Here is a 20,125-nt window from a genome sequence, read left to right on the forward strand (position 1 = left end):
TTTTGCACCAACAGTGTGATTCCCAAAGAGCTAAAATGTCTCAAGGGAACAGTGCCTGTCAAGAAGCCATTATTATGTAAGAAAATTGGGAGAAAAGCTTGAAGTAAATTTTCCAAGAACTAGATTGAATAGAATAGATAAAATTAGATGATAGAAGAGGGAGCCAGGGAGGAGAGGAGAAAGCTACAACAGCGAGCGTCTACAGTCATCTGTAAAACACCGTGGAGGCTCTGTCATGGTTTGCGGGTGCATTTCAGCTAGTGTTGTTGGGCAGTCGTCCCCAACCCCCGGGCTGGGGACCGTTACGGGTCCGTGAGTCGTTTGGTACCAGGCCATGAGAGTCGAGGCTCGGGTGTGAAATTTATGGTCTTCAGGGGTTTTATTGTTAACTCGGTTTCCCTGGGTCTTTTCCCGCGTTGTAGTTGTGTGTCTTATTTTGAAAGAAATATTTGTGTTACCATAGCAACCAGAGAGCATTAAGGGGGAGATGTGGCGCATTTCAGGAGGACGCTGCTAATAAAGTTACACAATTACGCGGTGAATTTGCGTTTAGTATTATATTTACAATATACCACAGTTTTTCTCTTGGTTATATTTTTTATTTGGGTGTATTTATCCGCCACACCTTAAAAGCCGGTCCGTGAAAATATTGTCTGACATTAAACCGGTCCAAGGCGCAAAAAACGGCTGGGGACCGCTGGTGTTGGAGATCTTGTCAAAACAGAAAGTCAGAAAAGTCAGATTTAGATCCACTATTGAAATACCATTTGGAAGGATTTCTGATCGGCAGTAACTTCAATTTTCTGTAGTGCAGACAGTGCAATAAAAGTCATGGACTGGCCTCCCTAGAGCCTGGACCCTAACATTACAGAATCTGTGTGGGATCATCGTGACAGAGAACAGAACAAAGGGCAGCCAACATCCAAAGAAGAGCTTTGAAATATCCTCAACACAGCCTGGAGAACTATTCCTGAAGAAATAAGTTATAATAAAGCTTGCCTAAGAGAGTTCAGGCTGAAGAATAAAGGTGTTCATACCACATAATGACTCTTAAGATCATTAGTATTCCTGCATATGTTTGCACATGCAATAAATCAGCGCATCAGAAATGAAGGGTGGCTCAAGATTTACAGTGACTGAAAGCAGAAAGATTGAAACGGGAGGAATTAGCTAGAAAGACAAACACTGTACAGCATTATCCTAAAAAGAAACCCTAATTCAGGCTCTTCTCATCTCAGATGGCAATGTGTGTTTGGCCCATATTTGCAAGCGCTAAAAGTAACGCAGATTAGGCCTGTATGTGGATGCTATTTGGGATCTGTCTGTTAATCCTAAATGTTCAGCTATCCTTTTAAGGTTGCAGTACATCCTTTTTTATTTTTGTTACAATGTACTACATAATGGAATGTGACTATTCATATTGAAAGCATGCTGTAAAGTTAATATGTAGTGGTTGCTCTTTATGGTCAAATGTTAGTGTTATCTAACTTGTTTTTGGACTAATGTCATCATTGCACCAGGTGAGGAGAAAAGTTCAAGGAGACAAATTAGCTCCACACCCTTCCCACCTTCAGGCTCAAACTATTCCAGCCCTGAGAAAGACCCACGGACACGTGAGAACTGAGGATGACAAAAAACAAGAAGGCAGTACAACTGCTAACACTAAACCTAAGAGCTCGAGCGTGGCTACCAGGTTGCAGGCTTTGATGCGAGTGAGTACGGCGCTGTCCTCTGCAGGGAAAAAGTCTGGACAGCCTCCTGCCATTCACCCTCCGTGGAACAAAGCCAGAATTGGACCGATAGAGGAGGGAGGCCGAGGAAGAGAAAAAGTGGAGGGAAAAGCGGGAGGAGTGAGAATTGGGTTTGAGAATGGGGGAGCAGGGAAGAGGGAAAATAAAAGGGTAGGCAGAGATGAAGCAGTAGAAATAAGGAGGGAGAGGGGAGGAAGAGAAGAAGTAGAAACATGGGGGAGAAACAACAGAGGTGGCGGCTCAAACAATGCAGTTGGAGGAGGAGGAGGCATCAGGCCAGAGCACAGGGGACGGCTCCCTGGACTGTTGTCCTCTGGCCAGTCTTTCAGCCGGGATGGCAGCATGGTCATAGATGGGAGTTATTTCCAGATGTCCACTGAAGCAAGCAAACCCCCAGCAATGGAACAAAAGCTGAGCGGGGCCCTCAGTCTTATCTCCCTAGCCAGAAGGCTCCAGGGACCAGCCAGGGTGGGAGGTGGACAGTGGAGCAATGGCGAAAGCTGGGACACAGGGAAGATGGATGGCTCCATGGGAGATATGAGCGTTTCTGCTTTAGTGTCTAAGGGAGCCACAGGAGAGGAGGGGAGGAGGTGGGAGTTCGGAGAGCCGAACAGCTCCATTGAGGGATGGTGGAGAAAAGAACAAAGATTTCGCGGCGGTGTTCAAAGTGATTCGGAAACAGGAAGTGGCAGCAAAGAGTCTCTGTCGGAATTCAGTTTCTCAGACGCAAGCAGCCACACGTTACGTGTCCCGGCAGAAACAGACGAGGCCGAGTATGACACAGAAACAGAAAAAACTGAGTCCGACTCAGGAAACGCAAAGGAAGAGGAAAGCCAAGATGAGCTGGGAGAGTGGTCTGAGTCTGAGACGGAAGATGAGAGGAAAAAAATGAGTAGAAAACCGGCAAAAAGACACGTTAGTGATAGTTCTGTGAGCAGCAACAGCAGGAGTCATAAAAGCAGAAGCAGTAGAGGGAGCTTTAGAAGGGAACGCAGCAGCAGACGGCGAGACCGGAGCGGCAAAGAGACTGATAGAAAGAGCAGCAGGGACTCGGAAAGTTCTAGACATTCGCGTTCAACCGTTTCTAGTTCCAGGCCCAAAACTTCCAGACGGCCTTCACGTGAAGCAACAGAGCCAGAGAGTGAAGAAGAGAGCGAGGAATCTGAAGAAGAAGAGGTAAAAAGTGCTGGATTGGGAAAGCCGTCAACGAGCAGGCAAGCTTCCAGTCACACCCAGTCAGACATCAGCTCAGGCCCGACGGACAGCTCGGACGACTTGTCACCAATCATGGAGGACAGCGAAGAGGATGAGGAGGAGGAGAAAAGCAGCGACCACGATGGGGAAGAAGGCGAAGATCCCAAAGATGAAGAAGAGGGGGATTTGGGAGTCAGCTGAGCCGAGATTAAATTCTTTGCCACTCAGTAAGGTCTGGGGTGAAAATGCTTGGATTGAGAGTGAAGTCATTACCTGAGTGGAATTTATAACTTTAATCTCTCTCTTTTTTGTGTTTTCTTGTTTGGCGTGATTTACATCCACTGTAATTTAAAGTGTCGGCGTGTCCTCTGCTGCCCTCTCTGACTGTCTCTCTTCTTCTTTTTTTCTTTCTTTCTTTGGCTTGTAACTTTAATCCCCCTTTTTTCCCCAGTCAGCCTTTCTCTCGTCTTCGTGAAGTGCTTTTCTGCTTTACATCTACAGTTTTTTTTCCCCCCTGAGCCGACTTGTCTCGTTTTCCGATTGTGAAAGCTCCCACTTCGAGCTGATTGTTTCTCTTATGCTGCTACGGCTCAGAGATTATTTACTGACCTCTCTTTGTTGCACTTAAGGTTTACTCAAGCTTTTTTTCATTAGTCATTTCTCTTTCTTTGCTCATTCTTCTGCTAGCAGTCAGCTCTTCCAGCAGCGTTTACCAGCAGGAAGAAAAGATGCTTTCTTTGTTATGGAGAACATGTACTTTCTTCTATACAATGAAGGTTCTTTAAATCTTTAAGGGTTACATGGTGTGTATGTGTGTGTGAACATGTAGCAGTGTTGACCCTGACCTACTATATTATACTTAAATAATTTAGTTTTGTGTTCTAAAAGATTACATCCAAGACCAACATGTGCTATATTTCCAAAATCATTTCCCCATTTCAGTTTTTTTCATTTAAAAAAACACAAAAAACCTCATCATTAGATGATCCAAAGGCCGGTTTGTTGAGTCACACTGCTGACATGTCTTTGTATTTGCAGTGAGTCAAAGTGTTTTTTTTATTGTTGCTCATTTTCTCACTTTAAAATGAAAAAACGTTTATTTTAACAGCAATTAAATCAAAATCTTTACAAATGACATGGAAATGTTGGGTCTTCTGACCAGAGAAGGTTTGGCATGTCTTCAGTCTGGTGTGTAGATAGCCTTATTTCCATATAAATACATATATCAACTGAAATACAACCCCAGTTCCATAAATGTTGGACTGTTGTGTGAAGAATTTAAAGTTGATGGCAGCAACAGTCCCAACTTTAACCCCTTTTTTTAGTCAGAGGAGAGCAGTTTCTGGACATTTCTTGTCTGGTAAGTGAAGCTAGCTCCCCAACAGTCCAGGGTCTTATTTGTCATAGTTTTCCTTTATGTGCCAAATGTTTCCCGGTTGGGGAAAACTCTGGATTGCAGGGAGGCAAGTTCAGCACCTCAACTCTTACAAACCCATATTCTTGTAATAGATGCACTATGTGGTTTAGCATTGTCTTGCTGAAATATGTAAGGCCTTCCCTTAAAAAACAACACCATCTCAGACTTTCGTTCCTATTGTCACCTAGTGTGTGTTCATGGGTTATTGTGATTGTTTATTTCTGATATTTTGAGTCTTTACTAGTGCTGTCAGCGTTAATCTCATTAAAACCACGTTAACGCCATAACCGCATTAACGTGGCAAATCTCCGTTGGCGAGTTAACGCAGATCGCCCCGTGCATGGGGCTGCTCGGCGCTAATGCGATAACAAGCTAACCACGCTAACGCATTGACGCAAGGATGCAGGTTTTTGAACTGAGCACTGATATCAAACCAGATGGTGATAGTCCTCTTTAGTCCCAATGATGTGGCCATCCAGTCCCACTTAATCTAATCAGTTACAAGATTTTCATCTAGCTGTTCCTTTTTTGAATCACTTACATTTCCAGGCTTTTGTTGCTGTCGTTCCAACTTTTTTGAGTTGCTCCCATCAAATTCAAAGCGAGCTAATTTATGTCTCAGTTTAAACAGTTTTTTGTTTTTTTTAATTCCATTTATTTTCTGTGTTCTATTATGAATAAAACATGGGTTTATGAGATTTGGATATCACTGCATTCTGTTTTGATTTACATTTTATACAGTGTAACAACTTTTTTGGAATCAGGGTTGTGGAATTCGTCCTTTGGCCATTTCCGACTATGAGAGAACTCTGAATGCAATGTAACCTAAACATAAATGCTATCAATGTTCACAGTTAGTCAAATCATTTATTATTAGTTATAGATTTTACCCAGCATTTTTTAGGATGTCTTCCTAAAAGACTGTATTAACCCAGAAAGCCACTGTGCTGATATTGTAACACATCGTCTTCCTAGCCCATCACACAATGCTGTTCTGTCAGATACCGCTTCTGTCACAGAGAAACACACAAGGTGTCCTTTGGTGTAGCTGCCTTGATGCACTGGCAGCGGTAGCACTGGATGCTGAGAGATAACTGTCCTCTTTTAAAAAGCAACACATAAATAAATCACAGTGTCTCTGTCAGCCAGCGGGCCATGTCCTGTTTGGAAGCTTTGTACTTTGCACTTTTTGTTTTGCTTGATTTTCACTCGCCGAATAGTTCTTGCTGTTGCTTTTACCTCCTGCTTATTTTTCAGACATTGTAAACTATTCAAGTTAAAACAAGGCCGTCCTTTACAAGCGCCCATACTGTACATAATGAGTTGGGAGTGGGACCTCTCTCGGTTTTGCCCCAGTATTGCCACCGAATGCATCACAGCAGGGATGCCATTGGATACCTTGTGCTTCTCTACAAGACACCAGCAGCTTTGACACCTTGGGAATGAGACCCAGGTGGTTGTTACAACTTGTAGTAACACCTCTGTTAGTTGTGGGAATAACTGTTTGTTAAATGGATGCTAATATCATCACCGGTAAGTCTCTGATGCTCGCAAAGGAAGCTGTTTAATGTCATGAAAGGCTTTAATCCTAGTTTGTACGCCTAAATCAAACCAAACCTTGGAAATGAAGCTTAAAATCATAAATCAAGAATACTTATGTGGGTCAAACATAGTCAGTCTTTATTTTTGAAAAAGATTAGATCATGGAGATACGCCATCACCCTGTCAACTTTTTACACATCCTTGCAAAGCTGCTGGTGCAACTAAAAGTACTTATTTCCCAAGGGTTTGCTACAGCAGATGGGTAAACAGACTTGATTTGGTACAGTTCTTCCTGAGAAAGCCTTCCTATTTATCCAGGCTTGGGGACTGGCAGAGGAAGTACACTAGCTTTTGACACCCCCTGAGGCTGGGTTTGTATCTCCTCCTGATCTCAAACCAGAGACTTTTTGCATGTAAGGCAAATGTGTTCAATGTCGACACCACAGAGGCACTCGCTGCTAGTGAGAGAAGGAAGAAGGAGTGCATTATTCTCCAAAATGCCTTTAATTTCAGTTTTAAACTTTCGATGGCCTTTTGTGAGTAGATGTGTGAACTGTGTGAAGTTCCCCAGTGCACACCACAATACATCATCAGGGTAACTACTCAGTACAGTTCACCGAAGGAGTTTTGAGGCATTATCGAAAAAGCACTTTGAGGCAGACAGCAGATGTTCACTTTTTGTGCTTTGTATCATCACTTTTACGATTCATTTCTCTTGCCTCAATGAAACTCCCAAGGTCAGCAGTTTAAAGTCACATTATTGATGTGTTTCTCTCAGCAGGGCAGCAGAAAACGTCGGGTCAAGTTGGTGTTTGACCGAGAGTACGAGACCAGCTCCACGGGTGAGGAAAGCGCGCCAGAAACCCAACGTGGGCGCTTGTCCTCCACCCACAACAGCCAAGTCAACGTTAACGGGAGCATCTACGTGGCCCAGAATGGCTCCATCATCCGCACCCGACGCTCAGTAAACACCACAGGGCCCACGCAAACCACTACTACGAACAACAACCTCAAACTCCCCTCTCCTATCTTCAGCTCAAGGCTGGCAAAGCACTTTAAAAAACTAGACAAAATGGCTGCCACACTGGAAGAAAGAGTTCCCCTGAACAGCTTCAGAACGACGCTGGATGGCGGGTGCAACACACTCCGCACTTTCCAGAGCTCGGGAACGGTTGCCACCACGACAACCACGTCCTCTTTCTCCAATCCTGACAGCAAAACGCTGAATGTGTTCAACACGCGACAATCCAGCGTTTCTTCAGGGTCAACCAGCACCAGCAACGCAGGCCCTGAAAGCGTGGCGTCGAAATCGAACCTGCTCAAAGTGGCACAGGAAGGCACGGAGCAGTCCCAGAGCACAGCGGAGAGAAACGAGTCGGAAGAAGGCGAGAGAGAGTCCAAGGTAGACGGCAGTAACGACGACACGGACGGACTCGTCATCAGAGAGCCGCTGGAGTGCCCGAGTGACAGAACGCAGTCAGACGAGGAGGAGTTATGGATGGGGCCGTGGAACAGCCTTCACATACCCATGACCAAACTCTGACTGAACGCTACGCCACTGTGCTCGTCCCATATTGCCAAGATCACTGAAACATTGAGACATGATTTCTGTTCATTAGTTGTGGAACTAACAGGGATGCTCCAGGTCAATTGGAAGAAATCTAATTACATGATTTGCTAGTCTGTTGTCTGTGATGGAAGATTCCTCACATATCAGCCAGTAGAACTTTATTTTATTTACATTTAGAGAAGTGATGGAACTATATTTGAAGCAAAAACAGAACAAATTCATTGGCGTTTAATTGGTTATTTGGATTACTTATTAAATGTCACTTTTTTGTACCTTCTCCACTGAAACTGACCTGATTTCAGAGCTGCAACACCTTTAGAAAACTGGACCTAAACTGAGAGGACTTATATTTCTACTTTGATAGCAGAGGCAAAGGTGCGTGAACTTTTTAATGGCCCTTTAAGCGACTGGTGTCTGTATGGAACTGAGTGACTCATTCAGTATTACGACTACTGACGCAACTCATCTTGAATTTGCCTGACATGTTTCATTAACACATGAAGTCGTGTATTGTTCACACTTGCCTTTTTATCCTTGTAAAGTTGCTTAGCAGACTTTATCCAAATAAAATTCCAGCCATTGAAATGTGGTTTCGCTAACTTGATGATATGCTGCTAAACCCCAAGCTGTAACCTTGAAGGCTGGAAAAACAGGAGCCAAGGTTCAACTTCAACACCCTCCTTTTTAAATTGGTTGGTTTCCTGTCACGGACACGGCTTTTTAGCATAGTCCGCAAATTTTCAATAGAGTTGAGTTTTTGGGAAGGCTATTTCAGCAGATTAATGTTAGCCTGCTTTTTTCATTCCAAAATTAGTTAAGTGTGTTTGGTATCATGGTCCTGTTGGAACAAGATTTAACTATCTAGCTGCTGATTTTTGGTGAAGTGAAGACTTTGGAGGGACTACACCTCCTTCATTGTTCCATACACCTTCTGCAGTGTACCAGTAGGACGGGCAGCAACACACCGTTGGTCCAGTGTGCTCAGGTTTGAAAACCTTTGACATATATTTGTTTCCTTGGAGCCATTCAAGGAGCAGACTTGATGAAACAGGTTTCAGATCCTCAAGATTTTCATATTAAAATATGGAATTTAATTGTATTGAAGGCCAAATAAAAATCAACAATACTTTTGACAATTAGGTTCAATAAGCTCACAGTGGCGTTGTCTACTCTTCTCTTTGGTCTCTAAGCAAACTGCATAGGGATTAAAGCACATACTCTGTTTTCCTTAAAAGCTCCGTCTTAACAAATTTTACAAGGATTTTCATCACCGCTGTTGTACGGGCAACCGGCCTGGAAGCATTTAGGGTTTTTGGATAACCGAAATTCGGAACAGTCACTAAAACAGCATCTTTCAATAAATTAGGTAGAAGCTGTGCATGTAAAGTCAAAACCTCTGCTTTTTGCCAACAGGCACTTCAGCCTAGCTTCACCCCCTGTAGAGTGATATGTTAAATTACCAATTTGAGATATGAAAATTACCGCCTTGTCTTGTAGTGAATACCTGTTACCTGATGTTATGGGGTTGGTGCTTTTTGGAATGTTTTTATTGGAACTTCTAAAAAACAATACATCCCACTGTGTGGTACAGCTTATTCGATACGTTCTAGCATTTTATTAGCCGAAGAGCTAATGCTTTGGTTGGCAGCATTGGGTCTGTATACAGGCTATGAGCATTTGGATTTGGAAACCAGACTCAAATATTTCAAAGAAGTGCAGTTTGTTGCTGCAGTTGTTTTAATTTTTGACTTGAAAGCAAGTGAAAAGGACATTGTGGTGATTAGTAACCGTCGGTTAGGTCTTAAGAGCAGCAGTTCCCATTTGAAGATGCACCTACAAGCTAAGCACAGCATCTCCACAACATAAAGAAAGCAGGAGAATCAAGCCAAATGAAACTGCTAGAGTTAATTTTAAGCTTGGCTAAAGCTGTCACACTGAGGGACAGTTAACGAGGTGGTGGTGGAGATTTGGGGTTCAGGGGTAGATGCAAACTCACAGCAACGTTATAGTGAGGAAAGATGATTATACGGCAACTATAACATACTTTAAAGAGTTTTTAATGATTTTATTTAAAATGACCCCTTGAAAAAAGGACTTAAAATAAGAGTTAATTTTATTCTTGCTTAAACAAGATCAATATCACTTAAACACCTGTCTAATAAATATGAAAAAAGACCGATATGCCTCCTTCCTGCTTAGCAGCAGTAAAAAAAAGAAGGTTACAGCTTTGTCCCAAACTTCTCAATTTCACATATTTTATAAATTAATTAAAAGAAAAATGCTAATTACTAAAGTTCATGGATGCAGTTTCCAGTCTTCATGCCTTTCTCTTATTGATCTTCTCTTGCAAGAAGGCATATATTGCCAAAAGTGTAAAACCAAAGCTTTAATTTCATGAACAAAAAAAAACTTCTTCTGCGCCATTAATAGTTAATTAAATTTCATTTAAACCGATATTGATCAGAAGATACTGAAAGAAGAGATTCCTTTTAATTATAATTCCACACTACCATAGGAAATCTGCTTAACTTTGCACATGAAGCCCTCTCCTTTATCAAAGTTGCTCACAATAAGGCTGGAGGAAACTTTTTAATTGTGAACTGCATACAGTTTTATTTGAAGTCTTGAAAGACTGGGATCATTAAGCTCCAGAATTACCGGGGTTTAAAACTTTCACCTTTAATTGGATGACCACATAATTTTGCATTAAGGAAATCAACAGAGGGTGCAGTACGGGTGGTGATATTTGAAACTGTGTGCTCCTTATTACCTGGAATTAGTGGAGTGTACCAGAGTCATATTTTAAACAGTTTCTGGAAGGAAGGGCACATCTGAGCAGCTAACACTGATTCAACAAAATTGATTGTTAAAATTTTCACCGATTCCGGAGGCCACTGCTTTACTGGAGAAGACAGGCTGAACGTGGCTTATTAAGCTCTGACAGAGCAACCAGAGATTTGATTAGTAGCTGGAACATTGTGAGACAGAACATTTCATCCCCAAAACAAAGTGAGCCATCATGTTTGCTTAATTATAAAATGCTCAAAACATCTCTGACAGGTTACAAAGAAGCTGGCTTTAAACTCTCACAGGCCATTTTATTTTGTACACTTTGCCATTATTGGGTTGGACCCTGTTTTCTATCAAATCTGCTTTAATTCTTCATGGTATGGATTAAACAAGGTGCTGGAATCCTTAGTCCATATTGACACGATAGCATCACACAGTCGGACAGATGGGCACACTGGGGTCATAAAAAGATGGATGTGGTCAGCAACAATGCTCAGGTAGGTTATTCCTACTAAGGGAATATTAGGAAATATTACTCACATCATTACATCACCACCAGCAGGCTGAAGCACTGATACAAGATTGGATGGATCCATGCTTTCATGTTGTTTATTCCAAATTCTAAACTGAATGTCACAGCAGAAATTAAGACTTAGTACATCAGGTAACATTTTCTCAATCTTCTATTGTTCACTTTCACTGAGCCTATGTGAACTGTACTCCGTTTCCTGTTGTTAGCTAGTACCCAGTGTGGTCTTCTGCTGCCCTAACATTCAGAGATGCTCTTCTGCATAGAGTTACAAGTGGTACTCCAAGCAGTCCGGCCACGTTTTTTCTAACCTTTGGCACCAAAAACACATTTTTGCTCAAAGAACTGCTGCTCATTGGATATTTTCCGTTTTTTGGACCATCCTCTGCAAACTCAGATTAGAAACTCTAAATCTCTACCATTCAACGAGAAAATTAGAAAATAAATAAGATAAATAAGATCCGGACATGTGTCCATCCATGGTCATTGAAGATGGACTACAATCAAGTGGAAAATTGCCACGTGGTCTTATCAATCTCAAAATGCATAACAGTTTCTAGAAATCCTGGATACGCCCTCCTCTGGACATAAGAAAGAGATCAAAGTATTTCCCATTTTTATTGTGATTCATATGACAAAAAATAAAATCCACCGATTACCATCCATTTAAAGTAAATTCAAGTAAATAGACAAATGTTCACTTGACAGTCATGGCATAACACAGAGAGCGGATGTTAAAGTGTATAGTGGACCACTTATGGAAAGTGCTAACAATCAAAACATAGCTTGACAGCATACACGTGGATATAATGAATACACCAAAATGTAAAATAAAGTCTCAAATTGTCAGATTTAGTCCACAGTTATGGAAAATAAAATGCTGCTGCATACTGCAGAATAACATGCCATAAGTATGAATAATACACTTAATATTTTACAGTAAAATATTTCTTTACATATCTAAATACGTTTGAGTAAAGTCAGGGCAGTAGAGTTCACCCTCTCACATACTGAAATAAATAAACAAACACTAATAACTACTTACAGGAACTTACGCATAAACAACACAAATGCCAACCAGGGCTTCACATTCAAATAAATAACTTCAAACACACATTTGTCTCAGGTTAAGAACAGTTACATTCAGAAACGAGGTCTAGAGGTTAGAGAAAAAAAGGAAACAAGATGTGGTGGTGTTATAACTCAGATTTAAAACTGAAAATGTCCCTTCCTGTGTGGAATCACTGTGGATTTCACACGCTTATTAGAGCTGATATCGCTTTCATCCAGGCATGTAGTTGTAATGACCATTTCGTGAAAGATTAGGTTTTGCTTCGCGTAATGGCTTTTTTTTTTATCCAAAGTTTAAATTAGAAACAGTTAGAGTAACAAAAGCCTGACTGGATTAAAGGATTCCAGCTTAATTATCACCGATATAGAGTTGTGGTTTCTGGGATCACAGTCTCATCTACCTTAAATATCATAAGCCTTAGGTCCCACCCTACTCCCTTACTCCCAACAAAACATAATCCATGCATGTGATTAATATTAATCAGGTCAAATTTAACCCATTAATTGATGGTCACAAGTTGAAAGTATGAGTTAAAGTGGAACATGTCAGTCGTTTGTAGGTATTAAAAAGATGAAGAATAACAGATCTTCACTATTGCACTAAAACTATAACTCATTACTTGGCATTAAGCCTTTTTTGAAAGGTTTTTAAGCTTCTTTAAACAAATAATTCTAATTTGTTAAATTTTTAGTATTCTGGAATATTGGTAAAAAAAAATGATTCCATTTTTATAAAAGTAGGATTTATAATAAGCCTAAAGCTGAGTAAGCAGGAATGAATTGAAACAGCTTTCAATAAAGAGACTCAAAAGTGATTTTTCTGAGTGAAAATTTTAAATGGAGAAATAAAATAACCCTAATACAGCAGGTCTGTGTTCTTGAGTCTTGATGATGGACTTGATTTTGTGTCACGGCTCCTTTTTGGGTAATAATCAAGATGTATCATGTCGTTTTACATCTTAATGTTATTATTTTTTAATGTATATTTGGTAACGTCATTAACCAAATGGGAGGAAGTAAAATAAAAAGTTACTATTAGTCCTAAAATATTGAAATGTCGCTAATTAAAAGAGAGAAAAGTGGCACCAAATTAATTTTGAATGTAGATTTAGATGTGCAGAAGAAAGAAAAAAAAATCTAGTCATTACTTACATTAAATATCTATAAAGATGCTGCTCTTAAAATCAAGGACAGTAAGTCCAGACCAATAAATAAAGAAAAACCAATCAATTGCATTACGAACATTCAATTCTGTTGGGGAACACGGAATACATACCTATAAGTCTGACAAAAAACTCCCCCAAAATGTACTTGTGCTTTCTTTAAAACTAAATTTGTGACTGGGCTGAAATTGAAAGTAATAAATACAACGACATAACAAGACAGAAGCAGTTCTAACCATAACAATCAAGTCGCTGTCACTAATTAGACAGTAACACAAAAACATTGATGACGACACCAAAAGGAAAACGAAAAGTGCAAAACATTGTTTGAAGAAGACCGGGATGCTCTCCAAAGGATCTTAGCACTACAACCATCATTGCACCAATAAAATAATGTAGGAATTTGCAGGAAATACTCAATTAGGTCCAACAGAGGAAATGTCCATATTTGAACAATCTCTGAAGTAATGACTGTCTGACTAAATTTGTAACTATGTTTTGGGCTCCACCAGTTTTGCATTTAACAATGTAAATATTCAGAAAGCTTACTGTTGCACAAAAAAGGTTAACAAACAGTTCTGGTGATCGCATTGTATTCACACTATTAAAAAGCAATACCCCATGTTTAAATTACATTTTAAATATATATATAGTAATGTATATATATTCATATATAAACATTTTTAACTTTTTAAGCTGCTCAGTTTGGCTGACAAGGTGAGATATGGTTGATATTTGTGCACAATGATGTGAGCAATAAGATACTCTGTAAAACAAAGCAGATCATCCTCAGATATACAGCCACAAAATCATCAAATGTTGGAGGCAGTGTTGCAACATTTTAAACCGACACAAGACAACTTTACCAAAACAGTGAGAAGTTGCTCCACATTTGCATTTGCAGAATATAATAGTGTGTGCCTACACTGCCTTAAAACGCTCCTCATATATCGACTATTTAGGGCAAATACGGTAGTGTCCGATAAACTGCTTCCATTTTTACGACATTTAAATAGAATAGAAGCCTCCGATTCTTTATCCTCACATTTGCTGCGTCTTTCTGTGAGCTTTGCTCATCTGCACTGCCCCAAAATGTGCTCTTACAGTACTGTGAAACTGGAACAGTAGGGAAAGAACCAAACAAGCCAGCTTGTCAGCCTCCTTCACAATGCCCTCAACCAAATGAGCCCATACCTGAGGAAGCAACAATCTCCTACATCTCTTCGTCCATTTTAACATTTACTAGCAAGTGTGGATTTTACTTCTTTGTTTTAAACATACTGTACAAAAGATTTATTCAAACAATTATGCTAGTGCACAAGGCGTGTAGTCACTTGTGGAGATTTAATAGTCCTTGAAAAGGGAAAATAAATACTCCAAATAGTTTGTGTTTTACTATTTCAATAAATCCAATGGCAATTTAGCAACCATCAAAGCCAGAATTATTCTCTGTATGTGACACAGGAATCTTTTTTATCCTCTCTTATTTATTTGAAATATGAGGGACAGTTTGCCATTTCATGTCCCAGCGGACTTCAATAAAAACAGCTGCCCCAAGAGGAGCTGAGCTACCAGCCCACGACCATCACAGTCCTCGTGGATGACTTGGATGACAGCGGGTGGGCTCGCCAATCTCCTCCCAAGCAAAAGGGGCTCATTACCTGTCACCTAACCCAGTAACAGAGCCTGGACTGAATCCTGTCCTTCACTTGCTCATTTAACACAGGGTAGGATTGGATTCCTTCAAGACTTTGACAGGAGGGAATCTCAGAACCCGACAATGCACGAGACCATCACTGAAAACACCTTGTGAAAAGAGAAATTCTCCAAGTTAAGAAGTAGTCAATGCAAGTCTCTCTGTGTCTAGAACTCATTTGTGGGTCTTCCAGTTCCTGAGGAGGTAAAGCTTCCAGGCTGAAGGGGTCAGAGAAGAGGTGGGAAGGTGGACAGATAGGAGCTCCTCTCTGAAAGAGTTGGAGGAGGCCTGTAGGAACCTTCCAGCCCCCACCCTGCCCTCTGTCACCCATGCCCTCAGACCTGCAGCTGCAGACAGGTACCCTGAAGAGGAAATAGGATCTATTTTCATATTTCTGTTTTTCAATATTTAGTTAAAAAAAAAAAAAAAAGAGTTTAAAGAAAGACACAACACAACACTTGTTAATAACACAACCACAATGAATTGTTGCTACACCGCAAAGTGATCTTCTGTTAAAAATGTGAAAAATGGCTGCCGTTTCAATATTAGACTGTAAGGGGTTTTAAAACAACAGACTTTGAAGTAAACTGCAAAAATGACCACAAGCACAAATACAAATCTTTTTCTGCGTTCCAGTTAGCATATTATTGTGCATCACCTGCACATTTGTCACATGGTTTTGCTTCTTCAGGGCTACTTTTTTTAATCTGTTTTAAATTGAAAGTCGCAATTGAGGGTGCTGATTAAACACGTCTTCTACAGCTGACCGATGGTGACAATTGCCACTTAGCCTTGTACTGTATGACCCTTCTTTGTAGCATAGTCTGTAATTAGGATTAATTTACTTCAAAGTCCTTACAAGGGGAGTATTGTTACTACTTTTAGAATGAAGTATGAGAGGGTTCAGTCCCAATGAGAAAACAGCAATGACGTTAAAAACGCAATCCTAAATGAAGGAGAATGACTGTGTTGCCCTGTTGAGCAATATTTGATCACGTTTCTGTAGTTCTCTCATGCATAGCCTCTCATTTGGGTCATGAAATACACATTTCTGCTGTTTTAACACACATCTGCTAACCTAGCTGTGATGATAAACTGCTAATGAATCCAGCAATAAGCCTGCAAAAGTAGGTAAGAAGAAGAAGAAGACAGGATCTGAATGACAAAAGATTTCAAAAGGGCACTGCAATTGTTTTATGAAGGGGGGAAAAAAAGTTCCAGACATTTGTTAAATGTCAAGAATACACACTGGGCGTCATTGTCAGAAACAGTGACGTCATCACACGATGACAGGTGATCAACCTATCAGAAATGTAATTACCTATCACTGCAATGCAGACTGCCACAGTTATGAGCGGCGTTTGCATTTTGATGATGCCTCTGTGAGACTAAACCTGACAGGTACAGGCTACTACAGCATTCATCTTCCTCATAATGATAACACAATAGCCAGTCTAGTGTCTGGTGCAGCAGACGAAGTACATCCAGTGAGTGTATACACTGTAATGTTTCTATTTATTGCAGGGATTTTATTTATTTTTTTATTCATTTATTAGCCTCAATTTCACGTTAAATTTGTTCAGGTTCAGGTACAAGAAGAAGCTCGACACAGGATAAAAACACCACTTACACTTAGAGTTTTAATGGTGGAGTTAGATTAAAAATGAATATGCTTCCATTCATTTTCACTTTATTTCTTTTTTTGAACAAAAACTCTGCAGATCACTTTGGAGACGTGAGTCAGAAGATCCTGCAGCCTGGAGCAGATTTGGAGTTAATAAATAGCCTGTTTTTTTATTATTATCATTATCATTATTATTATCATGACTTTAATTTTCCATAAAACTTTTGAAAGATTAAAACATTAAAAAAAAATAAGTATCATCCAAAATCTCAATTGGGAGACTTTAAAAAAAACTATAATAATAAGAAGAGTGTAAGGCACTTTAAAAGAAAGGTCGATCACCCTGAGAGCTACCATACTTTTGTTTGGTTTTTGCATTGTACTTACATGACACCTATAATCCATCAACAATGTTAAATCTATCCCATCCAAACTCTGCTTGTACTTTTCAAAAATAGTGGCAATTTTTCCCACTCACACTGAGTTCTACTTCTCGAATGTTAGAGGTTAGAGATGACATACGGTACCTCTGTTGCTTTTCCATGCAAACACGGCAGGCAGAGTGTGAGCCTCACTCCTGGAGCTCTGTCAGAGCCACACAGCATGCAGCTCTATCATCCTTACTCTGGGCAGGGCCATCCACTCCGCTGCCAGTTGTCATGCTGCGGCTGCGACTAGTCAGCTTCTTGAGCTCACTGGCAAAGGAAATGACTTTCTTTTTGTCCTCCCTCACCACCTGGAAACAGAAGTGAATCCGTGTAAAAGAGATGCATTTACAGCATAAGAAATGTGCCAATAAAGCCTGAGCAGACTCATAAGAGCTGAGAAAACACCAATGTACATGATCCCCTTTACTTTTTTCTATTTCTTCAGATCACATTTTGTCTCAAGACAGACGAAAAAACTTAAACAAATAGAGCTTACAGAGGCATTAGACCTTTATTTAGCAAGGCAGGACATTTAAACACATTATTTCCAGGCTGTCAGAGCGAGAAAAAAACAAAACAAACAAAAATCGAGCGCAAAACGATGACAAATAGATAAAACGCTAAAAGCATTAAAATGTACAGAGCATAGAGTTACATAAGCATATTAGTAACAAAGCAGATGGAAAACACTACAAAGGAAATCACAAAAGCACAAAACAGATGAAAGATTTGGGAAATAAAGGTCACAGGAACGGGTTATTTCATGTAGGCAATTAAGCATGCTAAAACACATTGGTGAGCAAGCAACAGCGTACTGAGCAGGAACTAGGCATGCAGCGATTATCAAACTCTGGGCCAACACTCATACTGATGTTTTTAACACCCATTTGGCCTTCTGGCTCTTCATCACTATTAAAAAGGATGCAACTCAGCAGATAAATATCAGTTGAGTTATATTGGTCATCCTATTGGCTGATACAACAAGGCTGTTATCACCAATATAGATGTTCGCCCGATGTATCGCTGCATCCCCAGAAAGAACAGCATGTTAGAAAGATGGTGGCTGAGAGCAAAGTTGCACATATAAAACGGTCTCCTTTGTGGACGTGCACAAGGAAAGCAAAAAAACAAAAATGTTCTTTAAAAGTATTGCTACAATAAACATAAATATTAAATAAAACTAAGAAAAAAACCTAAAGAGTCTCTAGGACTAGAAATTGGTCGTCGTGCTCAGAGCTACCTGCTCTTTGAGTTTAAGAATAAACTTTCCCGCGCCCCGCCAGCGGCTCTGAGCTTGGTAGACACACTCGTGATCCAGCAGCACTCGCTGAAGAGGCTTGGTGGACGAGGACTTCTTAGAGCCGACGTCCTTGGTCACTTCCTCCATCAACACGTAGTCGCATGGATTGGGGTTAGCGAGGATACTGTAGGAATACTTAGCCTTTGACAGAGTCTGGCCAAAAAACAAAGAAAATTGAAAATATTAGGATGTGCTTTCTGCTGTGACTCATGCTTGTTTATATAATGTGTTTGTTTTTCCTGGACTCACCTGCTGTATGATATCCTGAGCCGTGCTGTAGCGTGGAGCTTTGATGACAGTGTGAGGCTGTTCGGGTGAAACTTCATGGACCTGGACAAAGAACATATCATCCTCCCCTCCTCCTCCTCCTCCACCTCCTTCTCTGCCTGCCACAGTCACCTCCTCCTCTCCCTCCACCACCGTGTTCTTCTCATTCAAGTTCTGCAGCAATTAAAAGCAACAGTAACAGTCAAACAGTGCATGACACAACCACAAGGGGGAGCCAGAGTCTGCAAAATAGCCTTCACAAAAGCTTTTGAGAAACCGCTTATTACTCTAACTGCATATACTAAACATGTGTACCTCCTCTCTAGTTTTGAGGCACAGTCTCCTCACATATCCCTCCTCAGTGTTCCAGCTGGACACCACCCTGACCACCTCCTCCTCAGGTGCTAGAGCTCGGTGCTGCGGGCAGCGCTTCACCTCGCTGCGTTCCTTCAACAGGGGAACCTTCTCCTCACACAAAAAGTATTCGGATGGGTTTCCCGCTGACCCCACAACCTGTAGAGAAGAGAGATAAAGCTTAAAAGTGTGTGACTCCCGTGACTGCAGCCTTTATAAATGCTCTACAGATTCTACAGCACTGACCACGTCCAGCAGCTGTTTGGCGGTGGTCTGCTCAGTAACACAGAAAACAGTGAAGGGTTCAGGACCGGGAGCGCAGTGCACCGTCACCCTGTGCTGCTGGGACGCATGCTTCTCCTCAGAACTGAACAGCTGTTTTGGGAGTCAGAGAGATGTAAGGCAGCAGGTCATTATAAAAACACACTGAATGCCAGATGCTCCCTCTTACTTTCTCCACTTTCTCTGAATTTATTTGGATTGCAAAGCATTATTTAGTGCGCCTTAAAGAAGTTTCTTAAAATTACAGTAACACGAAGAAGTCGAATCTGATCTACAGTTTTTCTTAAAAGCAGCAAACCTGAATAAATCTTACCAAAGATGAGGCAGTAGCGCCCCCTGCTGGACCTTCCTCTGTTCTGTGGCTGTAGATAAATAAGCTGGAGACTTCAAGAGACTCGTTGTGCTGTGTTCTCAACTGTACATGTCTGTAACCTACAACACAAACACATAAAAACAAAAAATTAAACGGTCTTGAAAACCTTTTAGTGGTTTGAAATAGACTGATTACATCATATTTTTATTGGTGTATAAAAGTCCCATCTACAGCCTGGAGACAAAGTTTTATCAGATGTACATTATCTGGTATTTCTACCTGGTTTGAGGGCTTTAAGTGGGAGAGTCCTCTGAGCTGTGGTCTGGGAACTGTTGTTCTCCACCACGGCAAATCGCAGGAAACACATCTCTTCAAAATGCACAGTGAACTGAAAGTGTTCGTTCCACATGGGGTTGAGGGTGTTGCGGTGGATCGGTTTGGTACGGAAGTGGCAGCTGTCGATGGGCATGCCCAGAACATCCAGCTCGATGCAGGGGCTGCCGGCACTGTTGCTGGGACAAACGTTCTGCCCGGACACAATCTGAGCAGAAAAGAGCAGCGGAGGTGTCATATCGTTAAAGACTATTAGACGACCCAAGAATATAAAAATGTATTTAACGTTCTTTTACCATTTCTTAAAGTTACCTAATTCTCCAATATACACACACACAAACTAAACATTTCAATGTGTATGATATCATTTAAGATAACAAATATATATACAAATTACTTTGACTTTATTGTAATTAAAAGCAGTAAAATAAAAATCTACCAATTATTAAGATTAAGCCTTTTTTGAGTTATAACAAACCTGTATGAGACCCACAAACAGTA

General features: G+C 40.7%; 2 protein-coding genes across 12 annotated transcripts in view; one reads left to right on the plus strand and one right to left on the minus strand.

Moving 5' to 3' along the window:
- LOC113019379 (protocadherin-15-like) overlaps positions 1-8,059 on the plus strand; it is a 248,355-nt gene extending 240,296 nt beyond the window's left edge. The window contains exon 40 of one of the 3 annotated variants that reach the window (XM_026163064.1): positions 6,683-8,059. In XM_026163064.1, coding sequence (XP_026018849.1) covers positions 6,683-7,447 — 765 coding nt within the window. In that variant the 3' untranslated portion in view covers positions 7,448-8,059. Of the gene's footprint in view, positions 1-1,520; positions 3,173-6,682 lie in introns of those variants that run through there. The other 2 variants (XM_026163065.1, XM_026163062.1) reach the window with 2 other exon arrangements.
- A 3,333-nt stretch (positions 8,060-11,392) lies between these two features.
- plce1 (phospholipase C, epsilon 1) overlaps positions 11,393-20,125 on the minus strand; it is a 78,908-nt gene continuing 70,175 nt past the window's right edge. For 6 of the 9 annotated variants that reach the window (XM_026163075.1, XM_026163072.1, XM_026163074.1 and 3 more), the window contains 8 exons: positions 19,571-19,832; positions 19,292-19,410; positions 18,943-19,071; positions 18,658-18,855; positions 18,325-18,516; positions 18,016-18,228; positions 16,972-17,083; positions 11,393-15,085 (listed from right to left, as the gene is read on the minus strand). In XM_026163075.1, the coding sequence (XP_026018860.1) occupies positions 14,898-15,085; positions 16,972-17,083; positions 18,016-18,228; positions 18,325-18,516; positions 18,658-18,855; positions 18,943-19,071; positions 19,292-19,410; positions 19,571-19,832 (1,413 nt within the window). In that variant the 3' untranslated portion in view covers positions 11,393-14,897. Of the gene's footprint in view, positions 15,086-16,874; positions 17,084-18,015; positions 18,229-18,324; positions 18,517-18,657; positions 18,856-18,942; positions 19,072-19,291; positions 19,411-19,570; positions 19,833-20,125 lie in introns of all 9 variants that reach the window. The other 3 variants (XM_026163079.1, XM_026163078.1, XM_026163076.1) reach the window with 1 other exon arrangement.

Source organism: Astatotilapia calliptera, chromosome 3 (genome assembly GCF_900246225.1).
Source record: "Astatotilapia calliptera chromosome 3, fAstCal1.2, whole genome shotgun sequence".
NCBI classification, from domain to species: Eukaryota; Metazoa; Chordata; class Actinopteri; order Cichliformes; family Cichlidae; genus Astatotilapia; species Astatotilapia calliptera.